The sequence below is a fragment of the Dunckerocampus dactyliophorus genome, chromosome 13 (assembly GCF_027744805.1).
Source record: "Dunckerocampus dactyliophorus isolate RoL2022-P2 chromosome 13, RoL_Ddac_1.1, whole genome shotgun sequence".
Taxonomy (NCBI): Eukaryota; Metazoa; Chordata; class Actinopteri; order Syngnathiformes; family Syngnathidae; genus Dunckerocampus; species Dunckerocampus dactyliophorus.
The window spans coordinates 10,178,577-10,194,907 of NC_072831.1; the positions used below are offsets into that span (position 1 = coordinate 10,178,577).

General features: G+C 45.8%; 2 protein-coding genes across 4 annotated transcripts in view; one reads left to right on the forward strand and one right to left on the reverse strand.

Annotated features, from left to right (window-relative positions):
* Positions 1 to 30: 30 nt before the first annotated feature.
* On the reverse strand, positions 31 to 10,515 carry g2e3 (G2/M-phase specific E3 ubiquitin protein ligase). Of its 2 annotated transcripts, none has more exons than XM_054796695.1 (17): positions 10,373 to 10,515; positions 4,020 to 4,143; positions 3,432 to 3,529; positions 3,270 to 3,371; positions 3,056 to 3,180; positions 2,809 to 2,977; positions 2,606 to 2,712; positions 2,421 to 2,537; positions 2,199 to 2,323; positions 2,032 to 2,125; positions 1,798 to 1,974; positions 1,572 to 1,723; positions 1,315 to 1,499; positions 956 to 1,128; positions 846 to 885; positions 608 to 779; positions 31 to 535 (listed from the first exon to the last, which is right to left on the reverse strand). In XM_054796695.1, the coding sequence occupies exons 2-17, from the start codon at positions 4,075 to 4,077 to the stop codon at positions 252 to 254; spliced, it is 2,178 nt and encodes a 725-aa protein (XP_054652670.1). In that variant the 5' UTR covers positions 4,078 to 4,143; positions 10,373 to 10,515; the 3' UTR covers positions 31 to 251. The 2 variants fall into 2 exon arrangements, with proteins under 2 accessions (XP_054652670.1, XP_054652669.1); XM_054796694.1 differs by lacking the exon at positions 10,373 to 10,515 and adding an exon at positions 6,508 to 6,628.
* Positions 10,147 to 16,331, forward strand: part of setd3 (SET domain containing 3, actin histidine methyltransferase) — a 28,436-nt gene continuing 22,251 nt past the window's right edge. For both annotated transcript variants that reach the window (XR_008573443.1, XM_054796696.1), the window contains exon 1: positions 10,147 to 10,214. The gene's annotated coding sequence lies outside the window, so the exon portion shown is untranslated. The remainder of the gene's footprint in view (positions 10,215 to 16,331) is intronic.

The window sequence follows — 16,331 nt, forward strand, 5'->3', positions numbered from 1 at the left end:
GTACACTGACGTGAAACAGTAACACGTGACATGAAGCTTTTTAATTGATGCTTACTCTGTATGTCTAAAGTCATTGTTCATTGGATTGAAGTAAATGAACACATGACGAACATAAAGTCACAAACAAAGCCACGTTTATATGAATAATAAAAAAACAAAGAGACACTTACATTGAGAAGAACAGTAATAATATTGCTTCCATGTTGGCTTTTGTTTATTGTCTTTCATTTACCAGGCTCCTGACTCCGCCTCTACATAACGTTGGGCAGGAGGTGCATGTGGTGGCTGACCACCTGCTCCATGGAGCTTTTGAATACCCCATAGGAGGAGGTGACAGGTAGGAGGAGGAGGTTCTTGTCAGGCTTGCTCTGCGGGAAGAGACACTCCTCCCCACACTCCTCCATATCACAGGGGGCGGAGCTTGGAGGGTGGAGGAAAGACATGGAGGGAGGGGGGAGCAGGCCAGCGGCCGGCAGCCTTTCGGTCCCTGTGCTGAAGTGAAGGAGGTCCTGCAGGGAGACAGAGCTCCGCCCGACTGGAGGAGTAGAAGACAAGCCTGTCAAAACCACCGAAGTCACTTTGACGAAGAAGAGAAGCTTAACATCACCTTCACACTCAAACAGGAAGTGTCTCCAGAAGCTGACCACGGCCGTCTCTCTGTTCACACGCTCTTCCTGCGGTGAGAATTTAGCGACAAAGAGCTGAACGAGCATCTGCGCCGACAGTTGAATCTCTGCCTCACAGAAGACGCTGCAGAAGACGGATGGAAAGAGTTGCACCTGCAAGGCACATTGCACGTCTTCAGAACCCTCCAGAAGAAGATGATGTGCACCTTGCTAGCCCACCTGCTTAAAGACGCCAAGAGTCTGCAGGCCTTCCCGAAACCTGCAGGCGGACACAGGACAAGCTTTTGTCTTCTGTTGCTGTGCCACACGCTGTGTAAGGCACTACTCACCTCTGCAGTGGCAGCTGCATCCTGGTGATCAATGTGAAGCTCACGAGGTCCTCCACCAGGGCATCTCTTTCCTGGAGGTTTCTGATTGGTTGCTTGCAGCCTGCCAGGTCAAGGAAGTCCCTGCTGGCCGCCATGGCGTCCCTGAGCTCAACCATAGACTCCGCCGCCGCAATCTGAAACCAGCCAATAGACACACCTGTCAGGTCAACACGACCGGTCAATCTGGATTCTGCTTGAGGGAGGTTTTTTTCTGGTTTTTCAGACCGGCTGCCCGTCTAACTTAGATAACTTCTACTTCAACTTATGCACACCAAGGTACTTTCTCTGCAGAAATAAAGGCGAGGCCATGCGGTACTCACCCTGCGGACTTGGTGGCTCAGGCGCGTGTCCCGCGTCATGTGAGCAATGCTGAGTGGGCGATTGGGTGGGAAGTTGAACAAGCATTGGTAGAGTGCACGTGAGAAGAATCCCACTTGCGACCTGCCGTCCACCACAGCGAGCGCAAGCAGGCAGCCGACGTCAAAGTACAAGTCGTCCCGAAGAGCTGCAAAAGTCACCACAAAGAGTCAGCGTAAGCTTCGACACCCCTGCATCCCCTGCTACGTCTCCCTCGTACCCTGAGAGTCCAGCGCCAGGTTTTTACATCCATCTGGACCCTCAAACAGCACAGAGTCCTGAATCTGCTGCACCAGGAGCTTGAAGAAGTACTGCCTGGCCATGTCGCTGCTCCAAGGGCTGCTGGGAAACTTCTGCTGCTCGTCTCTGAACCTGCACAGAGATGGCGGATGCTGACACAAAGACATCCGCTGCTGCGTCCGCTTCCACCCGCGGCATGAACGTACCTGACGGACAGATGGAGTGTGGGGTCAAAGTCTGGCCTCCTGACCAGCTTCAAAGCAGCAGACAGCGCTTGGTCCCCGCTCACCTCCACCTGGAGCTCAGCCAGCAGGGGGCATCGCGGAGGCGCTAAAGCCCGCAGGAGCTCTTCGGGAGATCCTGACGCTGCAGGTAATGACAACCTGAGAGACGCCACAAGTCAGCTTGCTCACACACAAACACTAGGGGACGTTGTTTACCTTTTGCAGCTGATGGATGAGGGGGCTGAGGGCTGGCGACGTTTGGACAGCAGACTCCTCCTCGGAACCCCCTGAGGAGACGCAACCAGGGAGGCTGTTGGACACAAACATGTTACACGGTCTGGATCCAGTCATCCGTCCATCCAGCAATGTTGCAGTGACTGGACCTTTGCCATCAGTCGCCTTGGCGCATTCAGGACAAGCCCAGTCTCTGGTGTCCACCTTAAGTCCAGAACACTTCCTATGAGTCCCTCTGGATCCACACAGCCGACAGCGGATTACTTCAAACCACCTGAGATGCAATGAGATGTCGTCGCCGTAGCAACACGGAACGATGGCAGTTTAGACCTGATCTTAGGCAGCATTGGTCAGAACCTGTCAGGTCTTACCCAGTCTTAGCAGAGTGTGCACGTCCGTTGTCACTGAGGCAGAAGTGGGCATCACAGTTCATATAGACCTCCAGCAGCTCTGCGTAGGCGTTGGCCTCCAACTCCCATGATGCATCTCTACGCAAAGAGAGGTGTAGCATGAAGCGTGCACCTGTGTTCTCCTATAGATGTGTCAGGTCCACTACCTCTCTGGTATGTATATTCCCATCCGCAGCATCTCTTCCTGGTATTCGTCCTTGTTGTTACAAAGCGTGCACCTGAAGAAGAATAGGCCGGCGCTATGCGCATGGCGCTGCCAGACACACACACATAAAGTCAGAGTCAGATGCACGAGCACGTCTGCTCACAGGAGGCGTGACAAAAGTCTGCCATCATGTGTATGGGTTACCTGCACACAGTCTCTATGGAACCAGCTGCCGTGACAGGATGGACACTTGAGGATGTTGTAAGACAGCACGGGTTCCAGGGAGTCCAAACACACGGAGCACGACTTTGGCGGAGTGAGGTCAGAGGTCACGCACACAGACTGGGAGGGACTGTGGTCAGAGCAGTAAGACCTGGACAGACACACACACACAAACTTTGCAGGAGTGCAGGTGAAAGGTTAGAGCATGTGGAGAGTGTGCCGCACTTACGGGAAGTTTCCAGTAAACTGAGAAATAAAGTTGTGCTTGCGTCCACACGGGAAGTGAACCATCTTTCTGCAACTTTTCACATAACAGCCTACACACGCGCCTTTCTTCTTGCACACACAACATGTCTGAAATGCACACGGAAACAACAACATGTACAGTGGTTAATGCCTATGATGAAATAATCAAGAGTCAAAAGGTTGTGAAGGGAACTGACGAGTCGGGCTGAGCGTCGACTCTCCTGCTTGATGTCGTTCACCAGGAAACCAAACACACCCTCGTTGTCCTCACCTCGCTGGTAGACACCACAGGATGTCAGCTGAAAGGAGAAGATCAAAGGTCACACTGCACACACAGGTGCACGCACGCACACACTAACCAGACAGAAGTAGTGCACAGAGATGTTGTGCTCCTGCACAGTGATTTTTTCCCCAAACAAGGCTGGGTCGTCATCTGAGGTTCTGCATAGAACACAACCTGCAGAGCAGCAAAATAACATTAAAAGATGACATTAGTTACTTATTATATGAATGAACTGGGCCTTGTGCGCCAATCTGACTAAAAATGTCAACTTCAACCTTCTAGAATGTTCATTACTATGACTATGTCTCAAATGGAACACTTGCGTCACTTGACTGCAGTAAGTATAATGTGTACATAGTTCCTGAGTGTGTGAATTTTTCTGTTCCAAATACATTACTGTCATTACACACTTACTAGAAATGATTAAATATTTACTTAATGGTGAATTGCAACCACTGGAGTTAACCCCTCCCTGCGACTATGCATTTGAGGGTGGTAAGTGTCCATCACCATTCACTCACTATTTTGAGTGCAGCATCCTGGTACTGGCAGTGCACTTCATTTGGTCATACTTCCCAGTTGGAGTGCACTATTGCGCTCAAAAAACTAACAGTAAGTATGCAAGTGTACCAACTGAGACGAGGCTTATATGTTCATCACTCACACGTGTCCACCATTTTGCTGTCGGTCAGCACTTCCTGCGAGCGTCTGACTTTCTTCATGCCGTTCAACGGGTGCCCAGCCTCCAGGGTCAAAGGTCACATTTGTCCAATCAATCCGATGAGATGCTGTGGGTCCAAAGTAGAAAAATATGAGCACGGAAATCATCTCCTGGTAAGATAGCAACAATGAATGATCTAGATGATGCATTAAAATGCTGCAAATAGAGTATAAATACACAGGGGTCAAGCGGGACTGGATTTGGCCTTCACTTTTTGGTCTATGAATATCTCAAGTTATATCTGCCCATAGATACTATATAGATATAGCTTATATAACTCAAAGTATATCCACTCCAGATGAAAATTTTAAGACCAGTGGAGCATTTTGTACTGTTGGACCTTAAGGAAGAGAGCTTCAAAATGCAAAAAGAAGAAAATGCAGTGAGACAACATTTTTTTTGATGAAGCAATTTATTGCAAAAAAACATTAACTGAAATAGACCGTTCATCAACTGATAAAAAGTTTAGGACAATAGCTCACAAACCCCAAAAACAAAATCATGAAGGAAGGAAAAAGTACCCCAGATCATGATGGCGGCCTCTCCGTTGGAGGAGAACATCTCAGGTGGGTTCTCCTTGTCATGCTATTAATGTTGCAAGCCATCAGGACCATCAAAGTCACATTTTTACTCATTAGAGAATAAAACTTTCTTCCACCTTTCAGTGTCCCTCCCATGTTTGGTACTCTCGTGCAAATTCTAAAAAGGCAATTTTGTAGCGTTCAAGTAGACAAGGCCTGTGAAGATGTTTTTTTCTTCTTAAAACCCTTCCCTTGCAGATGCTGTCTCATGGTTGTTGGATTGCACTCGGCTCCTCCGGCTCAGGATGAGTGACATTATTTGGGTCTACCACTTGACCTTTTTGTTCCATAACCCTAAGGATCTTTTAAGAAGCTTAAAATGGCTGTCTTACTGCATCCAACCTCAGCAGCAATGGCATGCTACGGGAAGAGGCCATGCTTATGCAGCTTAACAATCCGACCGAGTTCAAACAGAGAACTCTTTTTTGCCATTGCCATCAAGAGAACATGACAGTGTGAATCCACATTTTTGCATACAAGAATTTAATCCAAGATTTTGACTTTTAAAAGGCTGTGGGCTTCAACTTTTGGTCAGTTGATGAACAGCCTATTTCAGTTTAATGGTGGAAATAAATTGCTTACTCAAATTTTTTTTTTCGTCTCACTCACATTTCCTCTTTTTGCATTGTGAAGCTCTACTTAAGAGTCTCCTTACGATTGAAAAGTGCAAAATGTGAATTATTTAAATGTTTGAACAGGTTGATCAGGAGTATATAAAACTAGATAGACAGAACTTTCTGTCATTCGGGATCTTTGTGGTTTCTTGAGGGTGATGATTTAAAAAGAGTGGAAGGGTTAGAAGGAGTGAGATCATTTATAGTGGGGTCTCTGGTGAGATCATGTGCACAAGAGCCGTTGTACTGGGCCTACCGCTTGTCACAAGTCTGGACATGAAAAGTAAAGGCATTGTGTGCAATAGATTTGAACAAGATTGTATTTTAAGAACAAATTGTTTGCATGCAGTCAGAACTTTGACTAGTTGGCTAAAGCATGGAAAACAATAATATGTGACAAGTTGTTAGATCAATGTCCTTCGTAAAGCAAATTGGCCTGCGGGCACTAAAAAAGGTCCATGTTTCCACTTGAAACACTTCAAATCTGCAGGTGACATGATTGGTGGATGTCATTATAGGTAGCAATGATCCAAAACTGTGAAAATAGCAGATGTACATACTCAAAACACCTCACATTTCAACATGTGACTTGTAAGCTTGTATCTTCAATGTAACATCCTTTGATTAAAGTATCGAGTGGTTCATAAAAGCCGCAACTCGTCAATGAATTAGTGTGGTTATTGTTTTCCAATACTTTGGATAAATAAGTTCAGAGACAGTTCAGCAAGAGTTGTGAAACAATTACAACGTCCTCCTACCACCAAACACATGCAAAAGACAACGTTCTTTTTGGACGGTAAAATCTACAGTAAAATTATAAAAAACACGACCCCGTGTATTGTGTGCAGCGGCATGTTCCAAGGTCGATACTGGAGCTACCGTATTTACCAAGGCAAGGCAGGCAAACAATAAATGAATCGCTTTTTTAAAAAAAAAACGGCCGCCCATCGGCCCATTATTGATCGTCCCACAGGGAAAACTCGCAAGTAGTCTCGATATCCTCACATGAAGCTAAAGTAAAGCTGTAAGAATCAAGTCGACCTAATATCGAAGGAGTGAACAAAACTGAGAAAAGTGGCACTTTAGAGGGAAAAACAATGACTATTTTTGAAAAACGTGCAAGCAAACAAAAGGACGTTTCTCGTCATTATGCCATTCTCTACCTTACAAAAGTTACCGTATAAACAACCAGAAACGAACACAAAATGTTCGAGTGGGAAGTGCTAGTAGACCTACTTTGACATTCAGGATACAAGTTGTCACTTTGAAGTCATTTTAGTGTCGTTTTGTCCTTGTTTTCAAGGCGTGTTTTGTTTATTGACGTCAACCACTTTTAAATTTCCCTCTTCACATTTGCTGCCGCTTCTTATTCTTTTAGTTTAATGGCGGTTTGCAGTCATGGCTTTAAAGGTGCATAACGCCATCTACTGCTTCGGAGTATGTAACATGGGGCCTTACAGCATTCAGAGCAAAGTCTTTGCCCAACCACCAGGCCACGGGCATGAAATTTTTTTTAAATGCATATCAGTTTTGGAAATAAGATTATAGTAATAATATTATTAAAATATATACTGTTAGGAATTCCACAGTTTTTACATGTTTGTGTCCATCCATCCATCCGTTTTCTATTGCGCTTATCCTCATTATAGTTGCGGGGGTATGCTGGAGCCAACCTTCAGTATGTCCGGCCATCAAAAAACACGGCAATAAAACACGCACGGTTACACAACATGTTTTTTTTTTTTTTAGAGCAGCCCTTTCTCATTCGAAAAAGGAAAAATCAGACCCAGTTTCACCTCTTGTTCTTCTGTACGCACATACTCCGACACCCTGTCAACCTTACAAAAAGTCAGTGAATGTGGCACTGCCAGCTCATTTCACCATAATACAGGGTTAGCAAGCAACATTTAGCTTTGTTAACGCCACGGCCCCAATAGCTATATGCTAACCTGCAAAACAGCTGCATGTACTGCGTAACGCGTTGTTAATGAAGTGATTGGCTGTGTAAGCAAATCCGTGCGAACAGGATCTTCAGTGTTCGGACACTGTGTTAAAGTATATGTTGTTACCTCTTGTGGTCGCCTGTCACCCACTGAGTTGCATTGCAAAATGTTACAGTTACAGTTCAGGGTGGATTTGATTTTGTGCGCTGCATGGATTTGCTGTGCGCTGACAACGCCAGAGCAGTGCGCGACAAAGGGACCATTGCATGCTGAAAACAAACTCCAGGCTCGTACCACTAGTGAGTTTGTATTGACTATGTGCTTTTAATTTCATGTTGTTGTAAGGTACTTTTCTGAGACCCTTTTGTTCAGTGCTGTCAGACAGGATGTAATGCTGACAACAGAGTAAGGTTGCTGTTGAACCTGTCTCTCTTGTCGAGTAGAGCCAAGTATGAATACACTCAAGTTTGACTAACAACAAGCAAAATTTATACTAAAACCAAAATATTGATAGAACGCTCATTAAAATGGGAAAGACAGTACAGACAGAAGCTGGAGGGCTACTATTCCACCTCAGACCCTCGGCGCATGTGGGCGGGGCTCCAGCACATCACAGACTATCGACAGCGGAGTAGCGTAGGCACGTCCAGCCAAACCACACTTCCAGATGAGCTGAATGAGTTCTATGCCCGCTTTGACACCCAAACTCCTGATGAGCAGAGAGGGTGGCTGGACTTGGGGAGCACACAGGACTCACCTCTCATGGTGACATCAGCTGATGTGCGCAGGGTTCTGAACAAAACAAACCCACGAAAAGCAGCAGGCCCAGACAACATCTCAGGACGTGCACTTCGGGTTTGCTCATCAGAGCTAGCTGATGTGCTTGCTGACATATTTAACCTGTCGCTTGCACAAGCATCTGTACCGACCTGCTTTAAGTCCACCACCATAGTGCCCGTACCCAAGAAGAGCAACATGACCTGCTTGAATGACTATCGCCCTATAGCACTCACTCCTATTGTCATGAAGTGCTTTGAAAGAATAGTCATGACCCACATCAAAAACAGCATCCCAGCGGCAACTGTGGACCCTCTACAGTTTGCATATCGCCAGAACCGGTCCATGGATGATGCAGTCGACACTGCCATCTACACAGCCCTTTCTCACGTACACACAGCCCTTTCTCACCTACAGGGCCAGGACACATATGTCAGAATGCTATTTATAGACTATAGCTCTGCTTTTAATACAGTCAGCCCCCACAAACTCACAAATAAGCTCCTCACACTTGGCTTGTCTCCCTCCCTCTGTAACTGGGTGTTTAACTTTCTCACAGGCAGGCCCCAGTCAGTCAGAGTCCACAATCGCACATCCAGCTCAAGAATTGTGAGCACTGGGACCCCACAGGGGTGTGTGCTGAGTCCGCTCCTCTACACGCTCTTCACCTATGATTGCGTGGCCTCCCAGAACAACACCAGCATCATTAAATTTGCGGATGACACTACAGTGATCGGACTGATCACTGGTGGTGTTGAAACATCATACAGAAGAGAGATGGCGGACCTCATAGCTTGGTGTCATGATAACAATCTCCTTCTCAATACAGATAAGACTAAAGAGATGATCATCGACCCAAGAACAAGGGAAAAGGAGCCGCATAGACCCCTGTTTATTGATGAGACTGAGGTGGAGAGGGTGAAAACCTTCAAGTTCCTTGGCACATACATCAGTGAGGACCTCACCTGGTCTCGCAACACCCAACAAATTATGAAGAAGTCCCAAAGGAGACTGTACTTCCTGAGAAGACTGAGGAAATTTGGCATGTCCACCAAAATCCTTAGTTGCTTCTACAGATGCACTATCGAAAGTGTCCTTACAGCCTCCATCAATCACTGTTTGGTACGGTAACTGTACAACACGTGATAGGAAGGCACTCCAGCAGGTGATCAAGACCTCACAGAACATTGTTGGGGCAGCCCTCCCCTCACTGCAAGACATTTATAAAACCAGAGTCCTACGCAGAACACACAACCTCATCAAGGACAGCACACATCTACAACACTCATTATTCACACTCCTACCGTCAGGCAGACGCTACAGGAGTTTGAAGTCCAGGACCACAAGGCTGGCAAACAGCTTTTACCCACAGGCCATCAGGCTTCTCAACGACGCACTCACACATGCCGCACGCAACACACGCACACACTCATAGCACTTTATTTTTTATTTATTTATTTGTATTAATGTCTCTTCTGTTGTTGTTGCTTAATGTATTGGTATATATGTTTATGTTTCTTATGTTCTTATTATTTCTTGTGTTTTCTTTCTTTTCTTGGGAGAATGAACAGAATAAGATTTTCATTGCATAGTATAACTGCTGTTTTACCATGCACATGACAATAAAACTCTCTTGAATCTTGAATCTTAAATGCCTCACAACAGAAAACTGCAAACTCGGTTTATGACAGCAAAAAAATGCCTATTAGCAGCAAAGAAGCTGAAGAGTTTAAAATGTCTGAATACTTAATCAGCTAATCTTAGTCAAGAAATGGAGGCAAAACATTTGCTTGCCATTTGCAAAATGTAAACGGATGCAAAACATTACTGGACAACAGGGATTAAGCAACTGAAAAATGTAACACAACGATGAGGCAAAACACAGCATTAAAACAACTGCAGATGCCAAATTATAGATGACAGCCAAATATTTTAGAAGAATATCGAAAAATTTAGAGGCGAATTGCTTCACAACACACTCCGATACACAAAGATCTCTAATGACTAAACAGGACAAGGAAAAAAAGGGAAATGTGAATTTATCTTGGAGATGAACTAACTATCTAATCTATGTAAATATCACGGCACGTGATGTCGCATAAACTCTGTCGTAAAAAAATGACTAGTGAACAATGTTACGTCAGTACGCGCATGTGCAGAAAGGATCGTGTTTTCGGTACGGATCGCAAATCAACGGAACGCAGAGTTGCAGTCACTTAAAAGGTATGGCTTGTTCCACCAATAAAGCTAATCGTTCCCAAATAGAGTTAAGCGTCATCGATATTGAATAATAGGTCATTATATTTTCACCCTCAGAAACTTATGGTTTATGACTCGTCAGCGGCTAACAAGCGCTAGCTATAACCTGTTTCCATACATACCTTGTCTTGACGAACAGCGGCTCACTTGAGATACATCCGTTTTACACCATGTTAAAGTCCCTTTACTAATCTTTAAACTGGTCTGCTACTGTTGTGACTCTTGTGTTTGTGGCACAATCGCTTATTTAGGTGAACATATTTTGAATTCCGAAAACTAGGATACTCGGCCTGACACTACAGTATGCCAACTCTTTAGTTCAGTTATTTTTAAATAACACGTGAACCAGTAGTGCACATTATTGAACGTTTTGGCCATTTTTCTAATTTTATGTGACACTGAGTTGAGCAATATGTCTGGTGCATGAACGTACTGATAAAGGTTTGGATCCCCTTCGTCTCACTTCTGGCGCAAGCAGTATTTGGTGCTTGTCTGAGCCAATGTGTCGGAAAGATACTTTCGCCCCACACACTTAATAGAAACATTGACGCTGTAAATTGTGAAGAATGCGTGCTTGTACTTTTGATAGATTTACCAACACATGGCCCATTCACATTGATACTCAATCCTTGTACTTCTGGTAATATTACTTTTGCGTGTTATGATTTCCTGTTACGTTTACTGTAATTGCGCAGTTGGCACATTTGTGATGGTTCCGAGTGAGCGATTGTTGCTGTATGTTAGCTACCTGTATGCTGCACTCATGGGCGGCAACAGAGCTAGCAATAGTGCGGCTTCGGTGCTGCTTTGACAACTAACACATTCACACACTATGTGTTTTTTCTTCTCACAATTTGATACCTTTCTAAGAAAAACACCATATTACCTGCATTTTATTAGTGAAAAATAAGTGTTAACATCTTCCAACTTTTGGCCGAATACCGATTATTCCCTATTGGCTGATTAGGCCCTACTTCAGTTTTTCATTTACATGTGTCCATTGTAAGTGATCAGTAATTGTACAAAGTGGGTCGGTTTGGGGAAGATTGTTGCATTGCTTTTTTGTTGCTACCACTTTCAAATAAAGTTGGTATACTGGCTCTTCCTTGTTAATGGGCCCACCTTGCTCATTTGGTTTGAAGCTGAAATATTCCCACAGAGGGGCTGTAGCATTTGGCTTTGCAGTCATCTTTTTTCCTCCTAATTTCTACAGTGTTACCTTGCATTACTCCTCAGGAGGCTACACGCTTCTGCTGTATGTATGCTAGCTGCCTTGTCTCCCCTCACAGAGCCAAAGAAACTGTACAAAAAAGGGGGAAAGGCTTCTTGAGACGTCATCTGTACTTCTGTGAAGAAGGTGTCGGACGTTTCGCTCCTCATCCGAAGAGCTTCATCTGTACTTCTGTGAAGAAGGTGTCGGACGTTTCGCTCCTCATCCGAAGAGCTTCGTCAGCGAACAAGCTCTTCGGATGAGGAGCGAAACGTCCGACACCTTCTTCACAGAAGTACAGATGACGTCTCAAGAAGCCTTTCTCTCGTTGGACAACTCCTGTACGACTGAGAGCCTACACAGACTGTACAACAAAAGGGCTCACTTCTTTCAAGCAGATGCACCCAGGGGCTGAAAACAAGCACAGAGTGAACTCTCGTCATGCCTCTTTGGAGGCGAGAGAAAAGAAAGCATGCATGCACATGGCAATAAATAGTGTCCAGCAGAATTATCAAGTTAATTTAGATTTATCATGCTATTAATTAATTTATTATGTCAAGACTGTGTTATTCTGAAGGAGAAACTTTTTCACGTTTTAATTTTGCGAGATCGTGTGACACCCCTAGTGTATATACAGTACAATTTCCTGAATGGATTGCTCAAACTAATGCTATTAGGTAGATGGCTGTCAGACCTCTCAACTCCGGGTGAAAATGCACTACTGTTTCATCAGACCCACCCGCAATTCATCTATCTTGTCGTATCTCAGCCGGCCTTGCAAACTCATATTTTTTTGTTTAGTGACATTGAATATTATATTCTTTCAGCAACAAAACTTGTTGCTTACACACCAATCTTGCAGGTTTCACATTCACCTCAGATTGACTAGGGAGTGGCCCATCGTTCTTAAAATAAACTCTACACTCCGTATCCACTTTGTTCCTTCTTGACGAAGACATTTTGGTTCATGAAAGTCTGGGGGCAAGTACAAAATACAGCATACAACACAGCCCCGGCAAACTGCAGATGACGCATTGCTACCATTTTCAGTCCCAGAGTTGTGCCGCGTCTTCTACTCTGACAGTGCACCCCTGGCGGATAATGTCGATTATAATTTTATTAAAAATGTCTAGAACTAGGGATGTCCTGATCCACATTTTTTGCCTTCCGATCGGATCAGATTTTTTTTTTTTTTGAGAATCGGATCAGATTTTCACGTAGAAAAATCACAACAGCATAAGCAACGTTGGTGTTTCATTATTGATACTTCCTCCCTTTAACACCCATCAGTGTGCAAGACAACCACAGAGATAAAAATAAGGACTTGTCTTTTTTTATTACTGCTTCAATTAATTCATTTGTCTTTCATGTGTTCTGTGTACACTGTGAGTGACTCAGGAGTTAATTTAGGTATAATATAATTTAGGTATAAGATCGGACTGGCACCAAAACATGACTTACATCACAGTCTAGGAACAGAATTTGTACGTACCGCGACCTCTACTTATTTAACTCTCTCTGCTTTTTCCCTGTGCCCGATATAAGTAATATCATAAATATGTTGATGGTTTCCCACCAACTCGCACAGCCGCTTGTCAGAAAGTTAGCTTAAATCCTCTCAACTCACTGTCGCCACGGTTAATTGGTTCGTTCCAGCTCCGACCGCCATATGTGAATTTCCGCGAAGTAGGATTTAATATTAATTCAGGGTTAAAAATAAATCATTACGTTTCTATGATGTCTTGTATTCTTTACGCTACGATTTTAAATACTGTACACTACTTTTTGAAATTTGGTGTATTTGCACAAGTATCGGTATAGGATTGGTAACGCTGATACCAGCTTAAATTAGTATTGGATCGAGGAGGAGAGAAAATGTGGCAGAGTGAGGAGAGAGAGAGTGTGCGCGGTGATCTTACTCCTTCATGGTCACCACGAGCGTGACCAGAATACTGCATATGAATTCCATTCCATTCCATTCCATTTTCCTCCGCTTATCCGGGTCCGGGTCGCGGGGGCAGCAGTCTCAGTAGGGAAGCCCAGACTTCCTGGTCCCCGACCACCTCCTCCAGCTCCACCGGGAGGACACCAAGGCGTTCCCAGGCCAGCTGTGAGACATAATCCCTCCAGCGTGTCCTAGGTCTTTCCCGGGGCCTTCTGGGCATGCCCGAAACACCTCACCAGGGAGGCGTCCGGGAGGCATCCGGACTAGATGCCCGAGCCACCTCAGCTGGCTCCTCTAGATGTGAAGGAGCAGCGGCTCTACTCTGAGCTCCTCCCGGATAACCGAGCTCCTCACCCTGTCTCTTAGGGTGAGTCCCGCTACCCTACGAAGAAAACTCATTTCAGCCGCTTGTATCCGCGATCTCGTTCTTTCGGTCATGACCCAAAGCTCATGACCATAGGTGAGGGTGGGAACATAGATCGAACGGTAAATTGAGAGCTTTGCCTTCCGGCTCAGCTCTCTCTTCACCACGACGGTCCGGTACAGCGACCGCATTACTGCAGACGCTGCGCCGATCCGCCTATCGACCTCATGCTCCAACCTTCCCTCACTCGTGAACAAGACCCCGAGATACTTGAACTCCTCCACCTGGGGCAGGACCTCATTCCCAACCCGGAGGGAGCAATCCACCCTTTTCCGACTGAGAACCATGGCCTCGGATTTGGAGGTGCTGAGTCTCATCCCAGAAGCTTCACACTCAGATGCAAACCGTCCCAGTAAACGCTGCAGGTCACAGCCCGATGAGGCCATCAGGACCACATCGACTGCAAATAGCAGAGATGAGATCCTAGTGCCCCCGAACTGGACTCCCTCGACACCTTGGCTGCGCCTAGAAATTCTGTCCATGAAAATTATAAACAGAATCGGTGACAAAGGGCAGCCTTGGCGGAGGCCAACGTTCACCGGAAACAGGCTTGACTTACTACTGGCAATGCGAACCAGGCTCCTGCTTCGGTTGTACAAGGACTGAATGGTGCGTAGTAGCGCGCCACCAATCCCATACTCCCGGAGCACCCCCCACAGGACACCGCGAGGGACACGGTCGAATGCCTTTTTCCAGGTCCACAAAGCACATGTAGACCGGTTGGGCAAACTCCCAAGTACCCTCCAGGACCCTTGCAAGGGTGTAGAGCTGGTCCAGTGTTCCGCGACCAGGACGAAAACCACATTGCACCTCCTGTAGCCGAGGTTCGATTAACGGTCGTACCCTTCTCTCCAGCACCCTGGAATAGACTTTCCCAGGGAGGCTGAGGAGTGTGATCCCCCTATAGTTGGAACACACCCTCCGGTCACCCTTCTTGAAAAGGGGGACCACCACCCCAGTCTGCCAATCCAGAGGTACTGTTCCCGACTTCCACGCAATGTTGAAGAGACGTGTCAGCCAAGACAGTCCCAAAACATCCAGAGCCTTGAGGAATTCAGGGCGAAACTCGTCCACCCCCGGAGCTTTGCCACTGGGGAGCATTTTGACTACCCCAGATACCTCAGCCACGGTGATGGAACTGTCCGCGTTCGTATCCTCAGTCTCTGCTTCCTCTATGAAAGGTATGTCAGTGGGATTGAGAAGGGCCTCAAAGTATTCCTTCCACCGCCCAACTATATCTTCAGTCGAGGTCAGCAGGCCCCTGTCCCCACTGTAAACAGTGTGGACCGGGCACTGCTTCCCCTTTCTGAGGCGCCGGACGGTTTGCCAGAACCTCTTTGAGGCTGACCGAAAGTCGTGTTCCATGGCCTCACCGAACTCCTCCCACACCCGAGTTTTTGCCTCGACCACCGCCGAAGCCGCGTGCCGCTTGGCCTGCCGGTACCTGTCAGCTGCTTCAGGAGTCCCACAAACCATCCATGCTCGATAGGACTCCTTCTTCAGCTTGACGACAGCCCTGACCTCTGGTGTCCACCATCGGGTTCGGGGCTTGCCGCCACGACTGGCTCCGACCACCTTGCGGCCGCAGCTCCGATCGGCTGCCTCAACAATGGAGGCACGGAATAGAGCCCATTCGGACTCGATATCCTCGTCCTCCCCCGGGATGCAGGTGAAGCTCTGCCGGAGGTGAGAGATGAAGACTCGACGAACAGGCGACTCTGCCAAACGTTCCCAGCACACCCTCACTACACATATGAATTGCCTTTCAATATTTTTAGGCTAGTAATAGGCCATAGTTAAGCATGAAACAGCGACCATTTATTAAATAATAATAAAAAAAAAAAGCGCAAGGAGACAATGTTTTTTTTTTAACGTGATGTTGCGAGGGAAGACTATATAGCATAAATTAGTCTTTACTCTCATACTCTGAATGTTTTTCTTCTTGCTTCTGTTGAGTTGTGCTTGGTAATTGTATTACCATGCAGTATTTATGGGTCTGAACTTTGACATTTTGAATAGTGAAGCCATGGTGTAATGTTCTAAAATTAGCTAACACATGGTGAACTGTACACACCGACCAGCCATCAACTTCTCAAGCTGCACTTTACTCTGTTGCACAGCGACTACAGGCTTGAGGGAATAGTCAGAAATTGACTCAACTGAGACGTAAGTCTTGAATAGGAACAGCACTGCATTGGAGTGGAATTATTTTGGGTTAAAAGAAAACAAGATCATGCTGTACAGAGAAGACTATCACTGTACTGTAGTTACTGCAAAAGGTGGAAACTTGTTTCAATGCTAAATACGAATAAGTGATACTAAACCAAAATCGCACAATTTAGCTAGGCTAAGCAAAGCTCCTCACAGCATGCACCTAAACAATAAACAAACACCCCTACTGGCTGGTTTTACTTAAAAGAAGAGTAAACGCTAAATAACTGATCTAGTTACATCCTGTAGCACTTCTGCAATGACACTTAGGCAAGATAGCTGTAGATTGTG

Coding starts and splice junctions, on each gene's coding strand:
- g2e3 (XM_054796695.1), bottom strand. CDS start 4,077: ATGAAGAAAGTCAGACGCTCGCAGGAAGTGCTGACCGACAGCAAAATG. Junction 3,181..3,269: donor GTCGACGCTCAGCCCGACTC/GTCAGTTCCCTT, acceptor TGTGCATTTCAG/ACATGTTGTGTGTGCAAGAA. Junction 1,724..1,797: donor ACACTCCATCTGTCCGTCAG/GTACGTTCATGC, acceptor ATCTCTGTGCAG/GTTCAGAGACGAGCAGCAGA.